General features: G+C 37.6%; 1 protein-coding gene across 4 annotated transcripts in view; it reads left to right on the top strand.

Annotated features, from left to right (window-relative positions):
* Positions 1 to 18,857, top strand: part of LOC136885569 (MFS-type transporter SLC18B1) — a 186,227-nt gene extending 167,370 nt beyond the window's left edge. For all 4 annotated transcript variants that reach the window (XM_067158213.2, XM_067158216.2, XM_067158214.2 and 1 more), the window contains exons 9-12: positions 4,723 to 4,913; positions 10,487 to 10,582; positions 13,182 to 13,350; positions 18,200 to 18,857. In XM_067158213.2, the coding sequence (XP_067014314.2) occupies positions 4,723 to 4,913; positions 10,487 to 10,582; positions 13,182 to 13,350; positions 18,200 to 18,436 (693 nt within the window). In that variant the 3' untranslated portion in view covers positions 18,437 to 18,857. The remainder of the gene's footprint in view (positions 1 to 4,722; positions 4,914 to 10,486; positions 10,583 to 13,181; positions 13,351 to 18,199) is intronic.
* The last annotated feature ends 3,269 nt before the right edge of the window (positions 18,858 to 22,126 follow it).

Genomic DNA, 22,126 nt, shown 5'->3' with positions numbered 1-22,126 from the left:
TACCACTTATGTCTCAAGTATTATTACAATATTATAAGTCCACCTGTTCAATACAATACAATATGATCCACTATTTCATATGGTCAAATGTTTTTATACATAATACATAAAAGTCAAAGGTACATGTTTCACCCTCCTTAGGGGCATCATCAGCCTATATCAATCTTAAAAAATAATAATAATACATATACTTATAAATTATAGGTTAAAATGTTGAAAAATGGTTTCGTAAAACATTATACAATAACAACTAAAACAACGATAATGCACCAAAGTATGTTAAAAGAGAGTGAAATTAACAGTTTGAAGATTAAAACGTGATTAAACATGAGATTTTGAGAGTCTAAAACTAAAATGGATCCATATTTTTATAATATCATTAAGACTGTGAAAGCCTTGAGTATAAAAACAATCATCAAAGAGGGATGTATCTTCAATTCCCAAGTTGAATCCAAGGTGGTAAAATCACTTTCAGTTATTTAAAACGGAAGTATGAATGTAATAAACAAGTTTAAAGCTTGAGTCAAGCTAGCGTTGCTGTAACAACCTGACGTACTTAATACGCTCCGTACGAAAAATCCTGAACATTTCTTCCAACACATGTTTCAACGGAATTATATATCAACTTGACAAGCTTTTAGATCCATTCTACTACCATAATTTCCGAACTCCGCTAGCTTTGACATACGTTTTATCACAAGCATCGCCTCTACAGAAGTTCCATTTTCTTCTCGACTTTCAGATATCCCAATCATATACATTTTAAACTTGTTTATTACATTCATACTTCCGTTTTAAATAACTGAAAGTGATTTTACCACCTTGGATTCAACTTGGGAATTGAAGATACATCCCTCTTTGATGATTGTTTTTATACTCAAGGCTTTCACAGTCTTAATGATATTATAAAAATATGGATCCATTTTAGTTTTAGACTCTCAAAATCTCATGTTTAATCACGTTTTAATCTTCAAACTGTTAATTTCACTCTCTTTTAACATACTTTGGTGCATTATCGTTGTTTTAGTTGTTATTGTATAATGTTTTACGAAACCATTTTTCAACATTTTAACCTATAATTTATAAGTATATGTATTATTATTATTTTTTAAGATTGATATAGGCTGATGATGCCCCTAAGGAGGGTGAAACATGTACCTTTGACTTTTATGTATTATGTATAAAAACATTTGACCATATGAAATAGTGGATCATATTGTATTGTATTGAACAGGTGGACTTATAATATTGTAATAATACTTGAGACATACGTCAACTTCAATACGGAACCAAAATGAGAATAGTCACTTGTAACATACCACTTAGTCGAGCAGCTCTTCTTCTTTCTCTCAATTCTTCCCAACCCAAAAATTGCAACATTTTTGTAACGCTACTCTTTTGTTGGAAATCACCCAGAACAAATCGAGCTGCTTTTCTTTGGATTTTTTCCAGTTCTTGAATCAGGTAATCCTGGTGAGGGTCCCATACACTGGAACCATACTCTAGTTGGGGTCTTACCAGAGACTTATATGCACTCTCCTTTACATCCTTACTACAACCCCTAAACACCCTCATAACCATGTGCAGAGATCGGTACCCTTTATTTACAATCCCATTTACGTGATTACCCCAGTGAAGATCTTTCCTTATATTAACACCTAGATACTTACAATGATCCCCAAAAGGAACTTTCACCCCATCAACGCATTAATTAAAACTGAGAGGGCTTTTCCTATTTGTGAAACTCACAACCTGACTTTTAGCCCCGTTTATCAACATACCATTGCCTGCTGTCCATCTCACAATATTTTCGAGGTCACGTTGCAGTTGCTCACAATCTTGTAACTTATTTAACACTCTATAGAGAATAACATCATCCGCAAAAAGCCTTACCTCCGATTCCACTCCTTTACTTGTAATTTATTGACAGAATTGCAAAGATAGTAACTAGTGACTTTTCTAGAGATTTTAGGAGCCATTTGGGGACAATTCTGGTGAATTTTAATTTATTACTTGATAAAAATAGCATTACGCTTCACATAATCGTGCGGGCACGTGATGCAGTTCATAAATCTATGCATTTGCTAAGTAGTGGCATCTAAGTTCATGAGTGATTCACACATGTGGAGCGCGAGTTCATACTATTTTCGGACGGCTCATCAGAGACTGATCATCTCACTCACATACTTCCTGTGAGGGAATACAGATGTGAAACATTTAGCCTTGTAGCCTCGTATACATACCTGCAAATTTTACAAAACCAAAAATTCGGAGATTTTGATATAAAAATCAGGAGATACAGTTGGTCAAAACTGCTTATTCTACATGTCTTGCACAATACAGGAGTACTATGGTATATATTATAACACCTATCGTCTCGAAACAAGACTTGGAGACCTGTTCTGCAGAAATACATGCATAACACCACCATGGCACAGTGCGACGCAGTCAAAAAACTGTTGACACAGGGTGGTGAATCAGTAACAGCCCTCCCAACCACTACAGCACAGTGCGATGATACTTGAGTTCAGTTAGTGGGCGGCCGTGGATAGTACGGTTGTGATGTCCGCGTTCTTTGAAGAAATTCTTTGCTCACTGTCGGAGGCAGATCTTCACATGCCCTGATGAAGGCCAATATAATTTGGTGGAAAGCTCGGCTTTATTAAACTTATGTAAGTGGGTTTAATACAGTTAGCATATTTATTTATTTGTTTATTTATTTGTTTGTTTGTTTATTTGTTTGTTTGTTTATTTATTTATTTATGTATTTATTTATTTCAAGGTTTTAGGTCAATATATTATAGCATTTTGAATATATTATGTATTATTTTAAAATTATTCTTTTAAACTGTATGCATGTATTCTTTATTGTCAGACTGATAAAAGTCCATAAGTAACAACATAAAAAATTTATAATTTTTTCTTAGATATGATTAAATGTTCTAATTATCTTTCATGATATGACCAAGCAAACTGACAGCAATTGTTGCTGACTAAGAAAGTGTAAAGGAAGGATTCATACCTGTGAGTCCTGATTTTGAATACAATACAGAACTATGATGATTAGGATAAAGTATTTCCTAATTGTCCTGAGCACAAGGAATGCACCAGTCTTTGTACCCACTTCTGCATCCAGTTATTCATCCCCGTGTACCTCAAGGCCAAGCACAAATGGACACGATAAGGGATTGGAAAAAAGTTATATAACTTTCAGTTTCAGTACAAAATTATCCTCCTAAGTAGTTGTGTACAAGCAAAATGTATCTTTAAATCAGCTAATCAATGAATTTGGAAAAGAAGTGTTTATGGGCGTGTTTTATTTTGTAAATTATGCAGTGTTTAAGTGAGTGTGGAAAGGAAGTTTGTTGTACAGCAGCACAGTAAATAAGAAAATACCTGAAAGCAGTAAAGAGTGCAAGTTTTTCCAGGTTCTTCAGGGAGGGGCAAAATGCTGGCACTACATCCAGAAAATCATTATGTCCATATTATATACATTTCCAAGTAAATTAGAAGAAAATTCATCATCGTTGATCATCTCCAGTTGGCCAGGTGTGGTGTACGAGCCTCCTCCATCTTCGTCTGTCCATGAACCACTGTTCTCTCGTAATCTTCTCCCAATCTTGTCCTCTCTCCTTGACATCTTTCTTCACCAGATCAGTCCATTTTCCTCTGGATCTGCCCACTGGTCTTCTTGCAGTTCTGCTTGCACTCATCCTTGGTACATGGCCAGACCACTTACGTCTTGCTTTCTGGATCCTCTGTAGTAGGGAGTCTGCCATTCCCACCTCCTCTTGGACTTTTCCATTCCTGAACTTGTCCTTCCTGGTCTTCTGTATCATGGTGTGCAGGAATTTTATTTCTGCAGCTTGAAGTTTTAGATATGTCTTGTCTCGTTAACATGGTAGTTTCCAGGCTATACGTGAGGATGTGTGTATAATATGATTTATATAATGTCATCTTAGCTTTCAATGGTACTTGTCTTCCCCACTTCACTTGTCTTATTTGGTGGTGAAATTGAGTTGCCTTGCTATTTAGTGTCTATCTCATATTTTGCAAGGTTGTCTTTTGATACAATACTACCCCAGTACTTAAACATTAGAACACTGTCCAGTTAAGTGTCATTTATTCTGATTGGTAGTTTTTCATCTTCCCCCTGTAACATTATCACCACCGTCTTAGCCTTGTTGATATTTAAATTATACCTCTTAAACTCTTGACTCAATTTCTGCAGCTTTTCCCCCTACATCATTTTTGGTTTCATGTTGTCTGCAAAGATGAAAGCTTGCAAGTCCTGCTGGTCCTTCCTTTTTAGTGCCTTTATGGCATCCATCACAGTGATAAATAAGAGCTATGCAGTGAATAAAACAGAGATATATTACTTGTGAAATTCAGTTCGGTCAAATATTTTAAAGTCTTTTCTTATTTATTTTATTTCAATTTTCCATAAATTTAACTGCTTTTTATTGATCATTTTCAATAATTGTGTAGGTAAACATCAACTGCCCCCTAGTTATCTGTTAGTCTACTCAGTTTTCACAAGCTCAAGATAATGATGGCAAGTTCTCTGCTAACAGTTATAAATATAATTTTCATAAATTAATTGATTTTATGTGTGTGTTATTCTGTATTTTACATGGTTAAGTGTAAGATAGGGCCACGAGTTCTAACTTCGCCACTGAATAAATAAATAAATAAATAAATATTGTCTTTCTTTTGTTTCAGTTTAACCTATCCCCGGTATTGATAGGTATAATCTTCGTAATCAGCGGAGGTACATATGCTGTGACTGCCCCGCTTGTGGGCAGGTTATGTGACACCAGAGTGTACCCCAAGAAGCTCATCATGGTGGGCAGTATGTTCATCATCACCAGCTACCTGATGGTGGGACCCATTCCTTTCTTCGACCTCGATCGGTAAGTGTTTCGTGTTCTTTGTTTTTCAATTTCGAAAGAGGTTTACTAGAAAAAAGCCATTTTTCAATAAGATTTGTAATGCTGTATTTTTATATTGGAGAGATGATGATGATGATGATGATGATGATTAAAGTATGAAGGCTTTCACGGCCGGTGTCAATATAATAAAATTCTTCCGGGCTGTTATGCCACGGCATAACAGCCCGGAAGAATTTTATTATATGATGATGATGATGATGATGATTACCCTATGAAGATAGTACTGTTAACAAAGATTCCACTTTTTATTCATCTGGGTCTGGCTGATGTAATTCAATGCACTGTCAAAAAAATTGTTGTTCTTCCAGATAGAGCCGCCAGGATAAAAAGAAATCAATATCTCTTTATTTGCAAATGAGGTTTCTACTTCGGTGGCAAATGGTACACTAAAATACATTATTGTCAAGCACTAAATTTTAAATTAACAAGAGGAGAAGAAAATTTTCCAAGAATACAATATTATACAATTTACACTAACAATTTTTTCTATTTAAACACACAGCTCATCCTTAACAAATTTATATTATTTACAAAATTCTACATATATCTCCAGTACTTACAAACTAGCCAACTCATATACAGTATGTGGAATTACTTCAAATAATACTATACAGCTGGTAAAAGATTAAAATTTACATTGTATTTATTTACTTTTTTTTTACACATTTTGGAACCTAAGTAGCATAACGACCTGCTGCGTCTTAACCAGAGCCCCCTTTTGCCACCACTTTTCAGAGTTCCTGAAGGGCCTTCACAGCTACCGTAGCGGTCCCAGGGCCCTCGAAGTCCCCACTGTACTTCACCCCTACAGGCAGTCCCCTACTTTGGCTGTCCAAACTTCATAGACCAGGGGATGGAATTAAATTTTTTTTTTAAACACACACTTTTTTTTTTTTTTAATTTACAATAGCCTGCACTGCTCGAATGCCCTCTAACATTTCATTTATTTTCCCTGTTGCCGTTTATTCTCTTCTTAGTACAGAGTCTAATATTTCCAATATTTGACTATGGAAATGTAGTTTATAATAGTATGAGCAAAACACTTTCATGTCGACTACAGCGAGCCTACAATGCTTGTGCTCAATTGATATTAAATATCCCAATCCAAACTCATATTAGCCCTTTCGTCTCTCAGCTGTCATGGCTAAGATTGACTGAACGACATAAATACCATGCTGTTTCCCTTCTCCACAGTATTCTGCAAACAAGCAAACCAGACTATCTTAGAACAGACTTTAAATACCTCTCCCCTTCCGAAAGAGCTTCCTCAAGGTCATCCACACATTCCCTCTTGTCCATTCCCATTCACCACAGTAACTCGTACAACAACTCATTCATACCTGCTACCATACGTTCCTGGAACTCAATCCCAGCTGAAATTAGAGGCATAGGCAATCCGAGGCTATTTAAAAGGAAATGTTTAATGTGGTACTCAAATATGTAAAAAGTAGATATCACTAACGTAAAAATTTAATAATTAACTCTTAATTATCAATAAGTATACAAAATTATAGAGGTTAAGTAAATTAATTTTAGTGTTTAGAAATATATGTAAACATGATTTTATGTACTTTATTCTGTAAATTGTATAAAGGTGTTGTATAATATGGTTTGGCATAATAACAGGCTTCATAGCCTGAGCCCTGCCATATAAGAAAGGCAATAAATTAAACTAAACTAAACTACCAAGAAAATTCTGGTGTTGCCTCAACAGATTGAGAACTAGGTATTGTTACTGCAAATACTCATGTCATGACTGCATGGCGGTGAGTGGAACGGATTCTCCAGTGTGTGAATGCAATGAGGAGGAACACACCATGGATCATTTCACCCAGTACTGCCCTCTACATTCCTACTCTGGAAGCCCCAGCAACCTGTTTCATCTTGCAGAAGGTGTTTTTTGAGTGGCTGCAAAACTAGAATTTGTGAATGTGTTCAGTTGTTGTAATCACCATACGATTAAATAAGTAAATCAACCAGAGATACCGTATACATACCCAGTTGTTGAAAGATAACTGATATGACACCTATAAAGTAGTCCACTCCTTAGATGGTGTGGAAGTGATCGATTTATGGATATTGTAGTGATGAAAAACCACCCCAACAATGTCCGTATTCTTGATGCGACAGTACGCTGTGAAACAAATGCAATTGAACACGCTGGAAATTTTGATATAGCCCCATGATGGACACAAATTATCCGTATCTCTGGATCCCTTGTACAGCTTTCCAAACATTAAGTTTACTGTGACGACTGAGCGTGGGAGAATGTTTCCAGTTCCTGGATGTTTTGGTTTCTACAGTGAAGCATACCGAGTGAGTTGACCATGTGCTTAGGTTAAATTAATAAACTTCATTGTTTGTCCTATTGAACCAAGATTACAACTTTTATTATAATTTGGATCCACCTTATTCAATACATAAAAAATGTTGCTTAGATGAAATTACAACATATATTTCAATCAAAACTAGTTTTGACGCCCCTCTGCATCATCATCATCATCATCATCATCATCATCAGCTGATATATGTTCTTGGAAAAATTGGCAACCACATAAGTTTATCTCACTAGGATTGCTCCATTAAAGCGACTCTGAAGATTTTATTGGAGTATTTTACTACGATTCTACGTCACGTTTTAAGAAGTGTGATAAATTAAGCTAATGTTTCTTCAAGACTATTTTATTTTTAAGTTGTTGTTCTTTTAAATCCACGTTATTTTATAAGTGAGCAAACCGGTTTGCATATGTTTTCATCAATTTATGATTTAAGACTCGCAAGTCTTGGACTTGTAGAAAATATGGTCTTAGAGACAGTATAATCGTAACACAGTTTTCAGTTGTTAATTGTGTTCAATTTGAGTAGATAAACTTATGTGATTGCCAATTTTTCCAAGAACCTATACCAGCTGATGACACAGAGGGGCGTCGAAACTAATTTTGATTGAAATATATGTTGTAATTTCATCTAAGCAACATTTTTTATGTATTGAATAAGGTGGATCCAAATTATAATAAAAGCTGTAATGTGCTTAGGGGGCGTGCAGCTGTGAGCTTTCATTTGTGAGATAGTGGGTTCGAACCCCTGAAGATGGTTTTCCGTGGTTTCGCATTTTCAAACCAGGTAAATGCTGCGGCTGTACCTTGATTAAAGCCATGACCACTTCCTTCCCATTCCTAGGCCTTTCCTATCCCATCATTGCCATAAGACCTATCTGTGTTGGTGCGACGTAAAGAAAATAGCAAAAAAAGAAAAAAATGGTTTAAACTGTGCTCTCTTGTATATACAAATCATTGGATTTGTTTGTTGGCAAAAAATGCAGGAAGGTAGCAACGACGGTTAATGACCATTGCAGGCATTGCCAGCCAGAGATGCAACATCTCTTATCTGTAAGGAGAAAAGTTTTATGCCAAGAATCATTCACGAGGGCATTCGACCAGTGCAGGCTATTGTAAATAAAAAATGTGTGTGAAAAAGTTAATTCCATCCCCTGGTCCATGGAGTTTGGGCAGCTGAAGTAGGGGACTGCCTGTAGGGGTGAGTACAGTGCAGACTTCAAGGGCCCTCGGACCGCTACGGTAGCTGTGAAGGCCCTTCAGGAACTCTGAAAAGTGGTGCCAAAAGGGGCTCTGGTTAAAACGCAGCAGATCGTTATGCTACTTAGGTTCCAAAATGGGTAAAAAATAAGTAAATAAATGCAATGAAAATGTTAATCTTATACCAGTTGTATGGTATTATTTGAAGGAATTCCACATACTGTATATGATTTGACTATGTAAGTACAGGGGATATTATAAGTAGAATTTTGTAAACAATATAAATTTGTTAAGGATGAGCTGTGTGTTTAATAGAACAAATTGTTAGCATAAATTGTATATTATTGTATTCTAGAAAAATTTTCTTCTTCTCTTGTAAATTTAAAATTTAGTGCTTGACAAGATTGTATTTTAGTGTACCATTTGCCACCGAGGTAGACACCTCATTTGCAAATAAAGAGATTTTGATTTGATTTTGAATAGAAATTGCTAAATGCTCAAACAGCTTTAACAAAGTAGACAGCTGTATATGAGTAGATCATGGCTACCTTCCATATGCTGCTTAGCAGTTGTAGACCTAGTGATTTAACCCACATCATTTGAACAGCCTAAAAGCAGATCAAACTCTTAAAAGAAACTGTTCAGAAAGTTTGTCTCAAGGTAAAACAGATTGCATTACCTAAAGCAGGTAAGTTCATAGTTTAAAGGAAGTACCAAGGAAGTGTAAAGAAATAATGCACAGAATTGACCTATGTGGCTGAGACCTGGACGCTGACAGGTGTGGAGGAGAGTAGAATTCATGCCAGTGAAATGAAATACCTAAGAAGTATGGTATGAAAGACAAGGGAAGACAGAGTGAGTGACGAAGATGTTAGGAAAGGAAGTCACAATAGGAAACCTAAATGAGAGAATTAATAGGAGAAAACTATGATTGTTTCAACATATAAAAGAGGAGGAGGAGGAGAAAAGAATACCAAAACAGATGATGGTGATGAAGTTTGAGGGGAAAGCAAGGGAGAGGGAGACGGAGCCTAGAACAAGGTGAGTTGATTCAATAAAGGAGTGTAAGAAGAAGAAACCTAGACTAGAATAAAATGATGGGAGACGAATGGTGGAAGAAGAGAATGGGAACAAAAAAGTGGGGTCCACCGATTCAATACAATACAATGTTATGAATTATAACATTAATTAATTAAATTACTTTTGACAATGGAACTAGTCAAACCAACAACCAATATTGAGGATGCCCGAAATAATGCACCATGATTTGTGGCAAATGTTGGTGATGTGAACTACATGGACATCTCGTCATGCCTGAACTTTAATTTCGCTAGTTTTTGTATGATTTATCTTCTGCTTTGGGCCTAAGTGGCCTGTTTATAGTAAGTGCAATAAATGAAGATGATCTTCTTTGTTTTAGCATTTATCCTATTTAATTGCAGGGTCTCCTGTTCTGCACTTCCTTTTCCACTTGTTGCGGTGTTTTGTATCTTTAGGAGAGACTTTTGCCACATGTATGTCCTCCGGCAGAGTGTCAAGCCAGCGCTTCTTTGGTTGCCCTAATGATCTGCGACCCTCGGAAGTTTAATGCCTTCTCATAACTGAAGAACCGTTTCCGCATAGCACGTGGCCATACCATTGCAAACGATTTTCTCGCCTATTCCCAAGGTTTGAGGCCACACCAAATACCATCCAAACATCCTAATTTCTGATGTGATCCAGTCTAGTGAGTCCCATTGGCTAGTATAGCATCTCCATTTTCGTGTCTCCTTATGACTGCCGAGCACTCGGTTCCTACCAGTGACACTGATCTAATTATGGTTCTATAGATTTTGGATTTCAGATACTATGATGATTTATTTATTTACTTTATTTGATTTGATATTTTTCAGATCCACATAGTTGAGTGATTGTGTTACCTAGTCTTCATAATCCATCCAATATTTATATATAATATGTACTCTTGATGTTAACAGAATACTTCCTGTATGTTTGTAGGAAGCTGTCACTGTGTATCATCGGTCTGATCATCCACGGTCTAGGTCTTGGCTGCATTCTAGTTCCTTGCTTTATTGATGCCATCAGATCTTCTGTGTAAGTACTTGATACAATCTCTTCTCTTAATTAATATGATATAGATGTTGATTCCCACAGGGAACCTGAAATATTTGTCCCGATGAGTAAATTTATAAGACCAATATAAATCGTCCGTTATTGGACATTATAAATTTTCCAGCTAACTCATTCCTGGTTGCCAGCGTTTTGCCCCATGTGCTAAGTTGGGCTCATCAGCTGGTACTTAGTACACCCACCAAGAGACATGGCTAGTGCATACCATGGGGGCCGCTGCGTAGGCTGCTTGGCCATCAGATGATATAGAAGATGATAGGGAACCTGAAATATTTGTCCCGAATGAGCGTTTTCAAATAGCCTGCGCAGTGGCCTCCACAGTATGCACTAGCCATGCATCTTGGTGAGTGTACTAAGTACAAACTGATGAGCCCAACTTAGCACACGGTGGCAAAACGCTAGCAACCAGGAATGAGTTAGCTGGAAAATTTATAATGTCCTATAACGGACCATTTATATTGGTATTATCCTAATTAATAGTCAGTATTGTATTTTCTAAGCGCAAATTAACCAATATAAGAACAACAGACCTGATCTGCACTCTAAGGATGTTAATGAAACAGCACTGAGAGAGAGGGAAAGATCCAATTGTAGTATTTATACCTAAAAAAAAAAAAAAAAAAAAAACCACCATACAATGGGGTGCCTAGACAAGTCATATGGAAGTGCCTCAGAGAACTGGGAGTGCCTGTACAGAGTCTCTTATAAACACAGGCCGAGTGCATGGTGTTTGTACTCTGTGCTACGGCAGCTGCCTCAGCCCAACTTAGGTCGCGCGCATCGCGCCCCCATCGAGTAGACTCGTACTTAAAATAACTTTAACATACAAAAATACGTTATTGCAATGATGACTGTCTCACCATGTTAACAGCCGAGTTTCAGACTAACTATTGATGCTAGGTTGAACACGTGCACTCTCCTTGCAAGGTCGAGAACTATGCACATGTCTCCCGTACAGCTGCTTAGTTCTCAGAGAGTACTGTGTGGAGATGAGAAGAATGCAAGAATGAGGAATGTGGCCTGCAAACACAAACTTCCTGTTCTGCCCAGACAGATTGGCTCCTATCTGCTACATGAAAACATTGACTCACACTTTGCAGTTTGCTGGATTACAGCTAACAAGAGTGAAGAGCTCCCAGTAAAAGATAATATAAAATCTCCTGGGTAGTAGCGAAGTTGCTATGGTAACCATTGCGTCACTGGCTCTGCTGGTGAAAACCCCTACGCCACGTGCCTCACCGGGCATGTGCATTCTTCTGATCTCCCAACAATAGAAACGCCGCTGGATGGTCTGGGTTTATAAGACAGGCAAGGTCCAGATGTTGTACCACAACTGTAGCAGCTGTGTGCATGTTGGCGATGGCCATTCAGAGTGGTTCAATGCCACACGGGGTGCCCAACAAGGCAGCGCACTCTCATTGTTATTCATTACTGTTCTGGACAGTATTCTTAAGAATCTGAAGAGAAAGAAAACTTAATACATTGGAGTTTGCTGACAATGTAGCCATTTGGGGAGAGGCAGAGGTACAATCTAGGCTGGATGAAGGGTTAGCAAAGTTAAACCGTATCAGATGAAACCTGTTGCACTGAAAATGAGTAGGAAAGATACTGGCTGCTACATAAAGCTTGAAGGTGAAAACATTCAGTGTGTACAGGTATTCAGATACCTTGGGAGTATGATTTCTAGCAGAAGAATTTCAGATAAAGAAATAGTAAACAGAGTGGCTAGCAGTTCCAACTGTACAACCTCGTAAGAAATCTACTTTGGGATAACAAAGTGCCCATGAGAACCGAGATGACTCTGTATAAGTCATACTTTGTACCCATTCTCACATACATTCTAGAAACATGTACACTGAAAGGGAGAGAAGTTAGTGAATTGCAAGCATGTGAAATGGAGTTTCTATGAACTACCCCACTAAAAACATGCAAGGGCCATGTAAGGAACAATGACATCAGAATGGAACTGGAAGTGGACTCGATAGAAGAGAAGCCAAGGATTTCGAGATTAATGTGGTACGGATACATAAAGTGAATGCCTGGCACATGAACACCACATGCATGGCTAGGGGGAAGAGGACCAGTGGGAAGCGATTATCATCATCCAGTTGGACCATGAAGTATATCTTCAAGATAAAATTTGTGTATTATATGATGGCCATACATATCATCCATCAACATAATTTTAATTGATTTTAATTATTGCCATGTTTTAATAATATTTTCTACTGAATTAGGGCTGAAATATTAAAGTATCAAAGACACTTTTACTATATTGAATAGGAGGAAAACATTGTAATAAATGTTATACAACTTCTCACATGTGAGGTAATAAGATGCAAACTTCAGTAAAGAACACCATTCACAGGATACATATCCTACATGTTGACCATTCACAACTACTATGAAGAAGTTTCTCCAACACTTCACTTTCTATCCCTTATTTCATTTGTAGTCCAATTTTCCTTTTCTTCAAGTTTTGCTTTCACTGTGTCTTTTTGACTACTGCTCCATTTTCACAACAAGGTTTTTCAAGTTTTGTGGTATTTGTTTCTGTTTCCAGTGCTGCAGGATTTGGTGACGATATCACTACCTATGGTATGATCTCCGGGCTTTGGGCATCGTCGTTTGCACTAGGAGACTTCATCGGTCCCTCAGTGGCTGGTGTGCTGTACGATGTGGTGGGCTTCAGAATTGGAACCCTCTTTGTTATAGGAGTCCATATCATTGTGGTATGTATTAATTAAAGATTATAAATTGTAATGTATTACCATGACGAATATAAGAACAAGTGTGAGGACTCCTCGAGTTCAAGCACGCCCTACCAGGCAGTGCTACAGGGGGCAAGCTCCAGAGTACCGATCAGCTGGTCTTAGGAAACGTATTACTCTATAACTGATAAGTATATACATTGTCTTTTAAAAAACAATGAGAGATTACAATTAAAATTCCATGGCAGGGTACAATGTAAAAAATCATACATGAAAATAAGAGCTACGGCCTTTGATCACATGTTGCCGAAAGCACAGGTTACTGGAGTGTACATATACAGATAAATAGTACGTAACTCCCAGCATATTAACACAAACACCCAAGAACTATTTAAAGGAAATACTTTTTAAAAATGCTAATTGAAATTTAATTTAAGTTAGATCCAGTCTCACCTCGCCAAAATTGAGAATTAATCTGCTGGAGAAGCAGGTTAGAAATACACAGGCATTTAATTAAAGAGATAACAAACACCTTAGCAAGAAGGAAAAGATGATAATCAACAACATGCTTAAGAAATGATAGGTGAAATCTTCTAATGGAATGAGGTACAACAATGAATTCATTTTAGAAAGTTTATTGTTGAGAATAAAATCACCAAACGGATTCTGTCATTGTCTTTTTGCCATCAGAAAGCACACTAGAATGACCCAAATTTTGATCAACATTAATTAGACTGACTTTTTAAATCCCTATTCACTGCTGCACTCCAGTCTTCAATCTTCTTTTCCTGATGGTGTCTAGGTTCTTTTTCCTGTTGGGAGTTTCACGGGACTTAACCTCACTTGAAAGGTATTTCGGCAAATTAGGGAAAATGTGAAGAATTGCTCCTGGATGTAATTTCCATCTCACGAGAGATATCCACCTTTTCACCATTCCTTATAAAATTATCTGATTTTACTATCAAATCATCAGAGTAATGAACATGACAAATTCTGCTATTATGCATTAAGTCAAGCTCTGGCCCATGTTTCAAACTGATTTCTATCCTTCGGTGGTGAAAAAAGACATATTATCAATTACTCTACCATAGCCTTACTTACAGCCAGCCACAAAATAGTATGGCATGCTGAACTATTAAATTAATCAATCCACATAAGAAACACAACACACAATGAACTGAGTTTAGGAACTGAAAACAAAGAAAATTCAACTTATTCACTGACGTATCTCACACAGTAACGTCTCCTGCACTTTTCTATATTACTGGAGCATGTGTTTGATATAATCACTTGCAGTGCTTGCAGTGGCAGGACCACAAACTACCATCCTATAATGGCAGAGGCCTCACACTTGGTCTTATATTAGTCATTGTATTACAGTATTAAAGAACATACTCACTCACTCACTCACTCACTCACTCCGTAGGCTTCTGAGGGACATGAAGTTCCCATTCCAATCTCACAATCCTCTTCCATCTTTTTCGATCTTGAGCCTGCTCTTCCCAGTTATAAATTTGGAGGGCTCGGCATACCTTGTTGATCTCCTTCTTCCAGGTGCTTCAGGGTCTTCCTGAAGGTCTTTCCCCATTCAGAGATCACTTGTATAGATCTACTGGTGCTCTGTCACCCTGCATCCTCAGTATATGTCCAGTCCAGCACAGTCTGTTGATTTCTATCACACCGATTATGGTGTGTTGTTGAGAGAGAGTGTAAATCTCATAATTAGATCTTTTCTGCCAGCTTTGAGAGATAGGATTGAACCATGGGCCAAATGTTTTTCTATAAACTTTATTCTCAAAGACTTGCAACTGCTGCTGCTCTTTCTTTGTTATACTCCGTGTTGGAACCATACAGAAGTACTGGTCGAATGATTGTATTGTAGATAGTCATTTTTGCATTCTTTGTTAGAAACTTGGAGCCTAATATAGGGCTCATAGAAGTAAAATGCTTTATTTGCATTCTTAATTCTAGCATGGTGTTGCTGTTGCCTTTGGTTTTGCTCATCGATTAATACACCATGGAATTTAACTCTTCTACTCTTTTAAATATATATTTCCCACTCTTCAAAGGCAATCTGTCAACCTCCTCATGATTCGGTCTCTGCACAATCATGTACAGTAATGTCTTTTTATCATTTACCCGTAAGCCAGTTTTTGCTGCCATTTCCTTTAGTCCACAAATAACTGCCTAATTTCTAATAAATTGCGGCCAATAAAAACAGTATCATCCGCATATGCAAGAACTTTATGTTGACTCCCCAATATGATGCCAGCAGTTACAAGAGCTAATTTCCTGATAATCTTCTCCAGTGCAATCTTGAATAGAAGAGGAGATAGTGCATCCCCTTGTCTCAGACCAATTTTATTCTGGAAGGAACTTGATACTCTCAAAAAATCTGCAAGACGAGCTAGCTGCCTCAATAATCAAATACTTTGCGTCGATTCTTCGACGTCGTTTATATGGAGTTCAATTGCAACCTACATTATTTTATAAAATCAGTCTGATTTATTTATTTGTTCAAAAATTAATCATCTTCCCTCAAAAATTTACTGTGTGCTATTCTGTGTCATTTGGCAAACCTGGAATGTGCTGGGTCAGATTAAATAAATAAACAAATACACCATGGGAAGGATATACTAATGACTTCATTGACTTCGAAAAGGCATTGCAATTTATAATCTTCATGTTCTGTGTTGATGATGACTTCCTAATTTCAATAACAGGTCTTGTAGGGGCACGTAATCAGCATTGTCCTGCCCTGCCACAGTGGGGAGGCTTGCGCGTCCCAATGAAGCAGTTAGCCGAGCCACAGGTGCAACCATATTGGATGGGTATCTGTTAAGAGACCAGACTAACGAATGGTTCATCAAAAGGGGAGTAGCAGCCTTACGGAAGTTACAAGGGTGGCAGTCTAGATGATTGGCTGATATGGCCTTGTAATAATACTCAACATGGCTTAGCCAGCTGAAAGCAGTGGGAAACTACAGCTATAACTAAATCCTGAGGATGTGCAGCTCTCTCTGTATGAATGATGTACTGATGATGGCTTCCTCCTGGGTAAAATATTCCGGAGGTAAACTAGTCCCCCATTCGAATCTCCGAGTGGGGACTACACGAGAGGGGATCCATCAGGTAGATGGATACTGACATTCTGCGAGTCGGAGCGTGGAATGTTAGAAGTTTGAATCGTTGTGGTAGGTTAGAGAATCTGAAAAGGGAGAGGGATAGACTAAAGTTAGACGTAGTTTGTATACGTGAAGTACGTTGGCAAGAAGAACAGGATTTTTGATCAGGAGACTACAGAATTATCAATGTAAAATCAGACGGGGGAAATGCAGGAGTTGGTTTAGTAATAAATAAGAAAATATGGCAGCAGGTAAGCTACTATGACCAGCATAGTGAAAGGATTATTGTTGTCAAGATAGACACCAAACCAATGCCCACCACAATAGTGCAGGTCTGCATGCCTACTAGTTCAGCTGATGATAAAGAAATTGAAAGAATATATGAAGAGATAGATTTCATACAATATGTAAAAGATGATGGAGAATCTAATTGTGATGGGAGACTGGAATGCAGTGGTAGGCCAAGGAAAAGAAGGTAATACAGTAGGAGAATTTCGATTGGGACAAAGGAATGAAAGAGGAAGTCGGCTGGTTGAATTCTGCATTGATCATAATTTAATCCTTGCTAATACTTGGTTCAAACAACACAAACGACGGCTTTATACGTGGATGAGACCTGGAGACACTGGAAGATATCAAATAGACTCCATTATGATTAGGCAGAGATTCAGAAACCAAGTGTTAGATTGCAAAACATTCCCAGGAGCAGATGTGGGCTCTGACCACAGCTTGTTGGTCATGAAATGCCAAACTCATGGAAATGAATAATTGGGCAGCTGCAAGAAAATATGGCATAACTAAACCTGATTATCGGCACTGGCGTGCAGACAAAGGTAGTCTAAAAGTGCGCACTGTACAAGAAAGGTATTCATATGATTTCACAAAGTAATTTTTAAGCCCGGTTTAATTTTTTGGAAAGAAAAAGTGGGGGTCATCTTGCATTGAGATGGTTTGAATGTGACAAGTCGTTGAAAGAAGAAAGACTGCCATGACACGTGCTGGAAACACAGATGATGGGGAAGAGAGGAGGGGGAGACCAAGGTTACCTTATGTGTTGTGCCACATCCTGGGGGCCATGTGGTGGTGAATGAACGTTCCATTTCCAATTCTACTTCTATTATAACGTTCTAAATTCAAAAGTCATTGTTTAAGAAGCCTTTCTTGTGGACAGGATAGTCGAGAATTCTTCTGAGGACGCAGAGCACAGTTTTCTGCGAAACGTTAAGAATTTCACCTTATTTTCTTGACACGGCACAATCCCAAAAGCCTATATAATATCATGTCTATAAGGTTACTTCTTATAGCACTGGTTTGAACTGGAAATTCCTAGTTGGTTACACAAGTTAACCAAAGGAAGAAGGTTAAACATAATACCCACACTAAATTTTTTTCTTTCTCGGTTGCAGATCGTGTTGCAAACCAACTAACCATTCTGTGCACAAACTTAAGAATTCTTAGAGTAACATTGAATTCCACCACAAATATCATTAGCCTCAACATACAAGAGACAAGACAAAAGTTTATGGGGAGAACACTGTCTTTCATGTGCCCATTGGTTTTTCTGTTAACTCTCATTTGCAATCCGGATACAGTGCATTCTTTTACCATTTATTTTTATACCTTATGTGTTGTTCCTTATGATTTTCTTTTAGGAATGTGTTGAACACACACACAGAGAGAGCGCACGCATTATTGTCTCTTGCCTTTACTATGTCTATAAAATCTGCAAAATTAATTCTTTTCAGTTCATCTCCGTTTTAACATTCGTGTGCGTGGAGAAGAGGCCAGTACCGGCTCCTCAACCTCAGTCATCTTTACCACCGCTCGAGATTGATGGAGACACCAAGGGTTGCGTACTACTGAATGCCAGCTGGACGCAGGATCCAGTCCCCTCGTACGAAATAAGATCGTCGCCCAAAAGAGAAATCAATGGTTACGGGAGTGTAGGATCTACATTACCCGTAGTGAAGGTTTCTGCGTGATTGTACATCTGACTGTGTGAATGAGAGTGTGTGAATACGTGTGCAAGAAGTGTGGTTTTATATAAATTATATGAGGGTGAATATTTTTATAGACAAGTATTTTTACAATATTTTAATATAATGTTTATTGTCTGTGGTGGCTGGTGTGTGTTGTACAGTTTTCTAATATTCCTTCTCTCTAGTATTATGCCTTTAAAATATAACCTTGCTAATGAACTTTCATTGGCAGAACAATCTTAGTCATGTATTACAAAGCAGAAGCTACTACTAGTTTACTTTTATTTGTTTGAAGGTATGAAATTAAACATTAAAACATTATGCTCTCTTACCCGGGGAACAATTATTGCAGAATTGCAGTGGCAGCTCCAGAAATCATATAGGGGGGTCATGTTATAGATTAAATATAGTATGTGCAACTTTTAGCGATCATATAGGGGGGTCACGTTATAGATTAAATATAGTATGTGCAACTTTTAGCGATACTTGGGCTCCCTAGTGCTGAATTGGTAGACTTCGGTTTTCTTCGAGATTCGTATTGGCAACCTTTCAAACACAAACTATGAATCTACTATGCATCACCATGAGACATCTGGTGTACACTTCACGTACTGGCACTGTTGTTTACACAGCAAAGCCAAAATATAGGTTAGGATTGAACATGAGTGAAGAAAACACGCCTCAGAATCAAATTTATGCTGTTGACGTCATGGCTGGTGAAACAGGTCACCTCGTCCTTCGTCTTCCCCCATACAACTGTGATCTGAACGCCATTGAATTGGCATGAACAAAAATAAAACTTGAATTCAAACGACACAATATTACAGGAGACATGTCGGCAGCTAACCTACGACAACTGACAATCGGGGCATTCCATTTAGTATCTCCCGCAGATTGGGAGGTGTATTGCAGAAAGGTGAAAGAACTGGAAGGGGAATACTGGGGGCACGACGGTGTCATGGAAATAGCCATGGATGAGATTGTAATTAATAGTATTGCAGACAGCAGTGCAGATTGTGGAGGTGATATTTCAGAGAATTCATGCTAAGATAATAAAGGTTTAGAAAATTCATATCGATCGATCATACTATCGATTCAGATTTCATTTCCATTCAGTTGGCAGTATTATCGGAACCAGGAGAGCTCTCTCCTTACTCCTCACCCGCATAAAACAAGGTATTGCTAAAAGTTGCGTGTACTGTAGAGACCCAGATAATATAAGTCTAAAGTACAATATGAAGGGCTTATTTCCAAAGTGATGCATCTCCAAGAAACATAATTTTTCAGGAAACAGCATTTTTAATTACTTGATTTCCTAATAAGATAGAGCATTTTTTCTATGTAACATCATCACTTTGAACAAACTCTGCTTGTCATGGTGGCTAAAATCTTAGTGCAAAGAATGCCATATAAATGGATCTTGGATTTACGTCACTTTGGAACTGAAAACTGGCTCGAAATATGAATTCTGCAGAACAGTGTAGGCTAGGTTTCTTCATAGGGGCTCAAACATTCAAAATATAGTTCTTATTACTTCATAAATGCTGTATTTATTCACAATTTAAGAATTTCAGGCTTATAATATGAATAGAAAATAAAAATGCCTACAGTGTGAAAAACATAAATTTAATTTAGCAAAGCATAACACATATGACTGAAAACAAACATGAAGATAATTATCTCGGTTTTTTTTAACACACAAACTTTCAGGAGAAAATGTTTGGAAGGACCTTTTGGTCCATACACTTCACATGGTCAACTCACAAAATGAATTTAAAAACATTATTACCGGTACATTCGAGTTGAAGGACGTGATGTTTTTCTTTATGGGTTTCAATATTCAGCAGTTGAAGCTGAAGAGAACATTCTATCATAAAATGCCATGGTAGGATGTCCTTAATATCCTTGACTTTGTCTTCTTCCAATACATTGCCCAATGGTCCTTGTTCCCCAACCATTTCTAACCTGTTTTCAGCAGGGTGTGTTTGCACACTGCAAGACCATGAGCAAAAGAGCAGTGTCCCGCCACAACCAGTAAGTGGTCACATGATGTGCGTGCGCCGAGCTATTGGCTATGTGGAGTAGCGGCATTTTGGAAATATAGCAATGGCTGGCCCACTGCGGCCTGGTGTGCGTCACTTTGCTGAAGCAATGCATGACGTCATGAGCCAGGCAGCACTGGGCAGCGCTACTGTAAGCCAGATGTAATGCTTTCTGCTCTGGCTTAATTCATCTTATTGTTGGGATTGAAAAGTACAAATTGGGGCAATTAATAGTTTATAGGAAGGGGAGTTAGGGATCAGAATAATTTACCGCGGGAGATGTTCAGGAAATTTCCAAATTATCTGCAATTATTTAAGAAAAGACTAAGTGAACAACAGATAGGGAATCTGCCATCTGGACGACTGCCATAAATGCAGATTTGTGGTGATCAATTGAATGATTGGGTTTATAACTGAACTATTTTATGGTATGTTTAACTGTGCAATACTAATTTCTAGGACTTACCAGTCACCACAAGTGTTGTGTTCTGTGGAATATTTCATAAAGCTGATATTCCATTTTACTGTAAGTAAGTTAGATGTGTGTTGTACTGTTCATGTAAGCTGACCAATATCCAAGTTTCTCAAGCAGTTTTGGTTGTTTAGAAGCAAAGGGAAATGTTTTTCTTTAAAACAGTGCTTGCAGAGATAATATAACTTCTGAGCCGTTATTCAAAATAGTCATTCTCCTCATATTTCACAATAAGTGTTCAAAACAGAAGTACAGGAATGGCTTTAGGTGATAATCATGGGATTTCTGTAGAAAGGATGAAGTTACTGTTTTGTTATTAGCTCACTTTATACAATCTTGGTTTGTAAGTTTTATTCCACCTAATCAATACACTTAATTTTGTTGATAAGATGTTGATTCCCATAGGGAACCTGAAATATTTGTTCCGAATGAGTAAATTTATAATACCAATATAAATGGTCCGTTATTGGACATTATAAATTTTCCAGGTAACTCATCCCTGATTGCCAGCATTTTGCCCCAGGCAGGCATTTTGGTGGATCTTGGTGGGTGTGCCATTTACCAACTGATGAGCCCAACATGGCACACTGGGACAAAAAGCTGGCAACCAGGAATGAGTTAGCTGGAAAATGTATAATGTACAATAACCGACCAACTTTATTGGTACACGTAAATTTGCGAAGAGGAATATTTTTGACCGTTTGACTCAAGTCATCTTCAGCTACCCTCATTTACACAAGTTAAACTAAAATTAAGACACAACCATTAAATAAAATGGAGTTTGTAAACCCTGAGCTAAAAGTATAAATACATTGTAAAACACTTCAGTCCACATCAAAATTGTTGGATTTCACCTGACACTAGTTTTTAGAAATAATGAGAACAGACTAATTCAGACTAATTTTAAAAACTTGATAGGAATGTTCCAGTTAGGTACAGGTTGCATCATACAAAATAACAAATGTTTTGATGATGATGATGATGATGATGATGCTTGTTGTTTAAAGGGGCCTAACATCGAAGGTCATCGGCCCCAACAAATGTTTTAAGAAATAATCAAAATATTGTGTTAAAATTACAGGCAAAACTACCTGATAATGATTGTTGACATGCTAAAAAACAATAGTTTAAAAGTGGGCCGTGAAGAAATTCTACTGTCTAGAACACATTAAGTCTAAC

Source organism: Anabrus simplex, chromosome 14 (genome assembly GCF_040414725.1).
Source record: "Anabrus simplex isolate iqAnaSimp1 chromosome 14, ASM4041472v1, whole genome shotgun sequence".
Taxonomy (NCBI): domain Eukaryota; kingdom Metazoa; phylum Arthropoda; class Insecta; order Orthoptera; family Tettigoniidae; genus Anabrus; species Anabrus simplex.
This window is presented reverse-complemented; position numbering and strand designations above follow the sequence as displayed.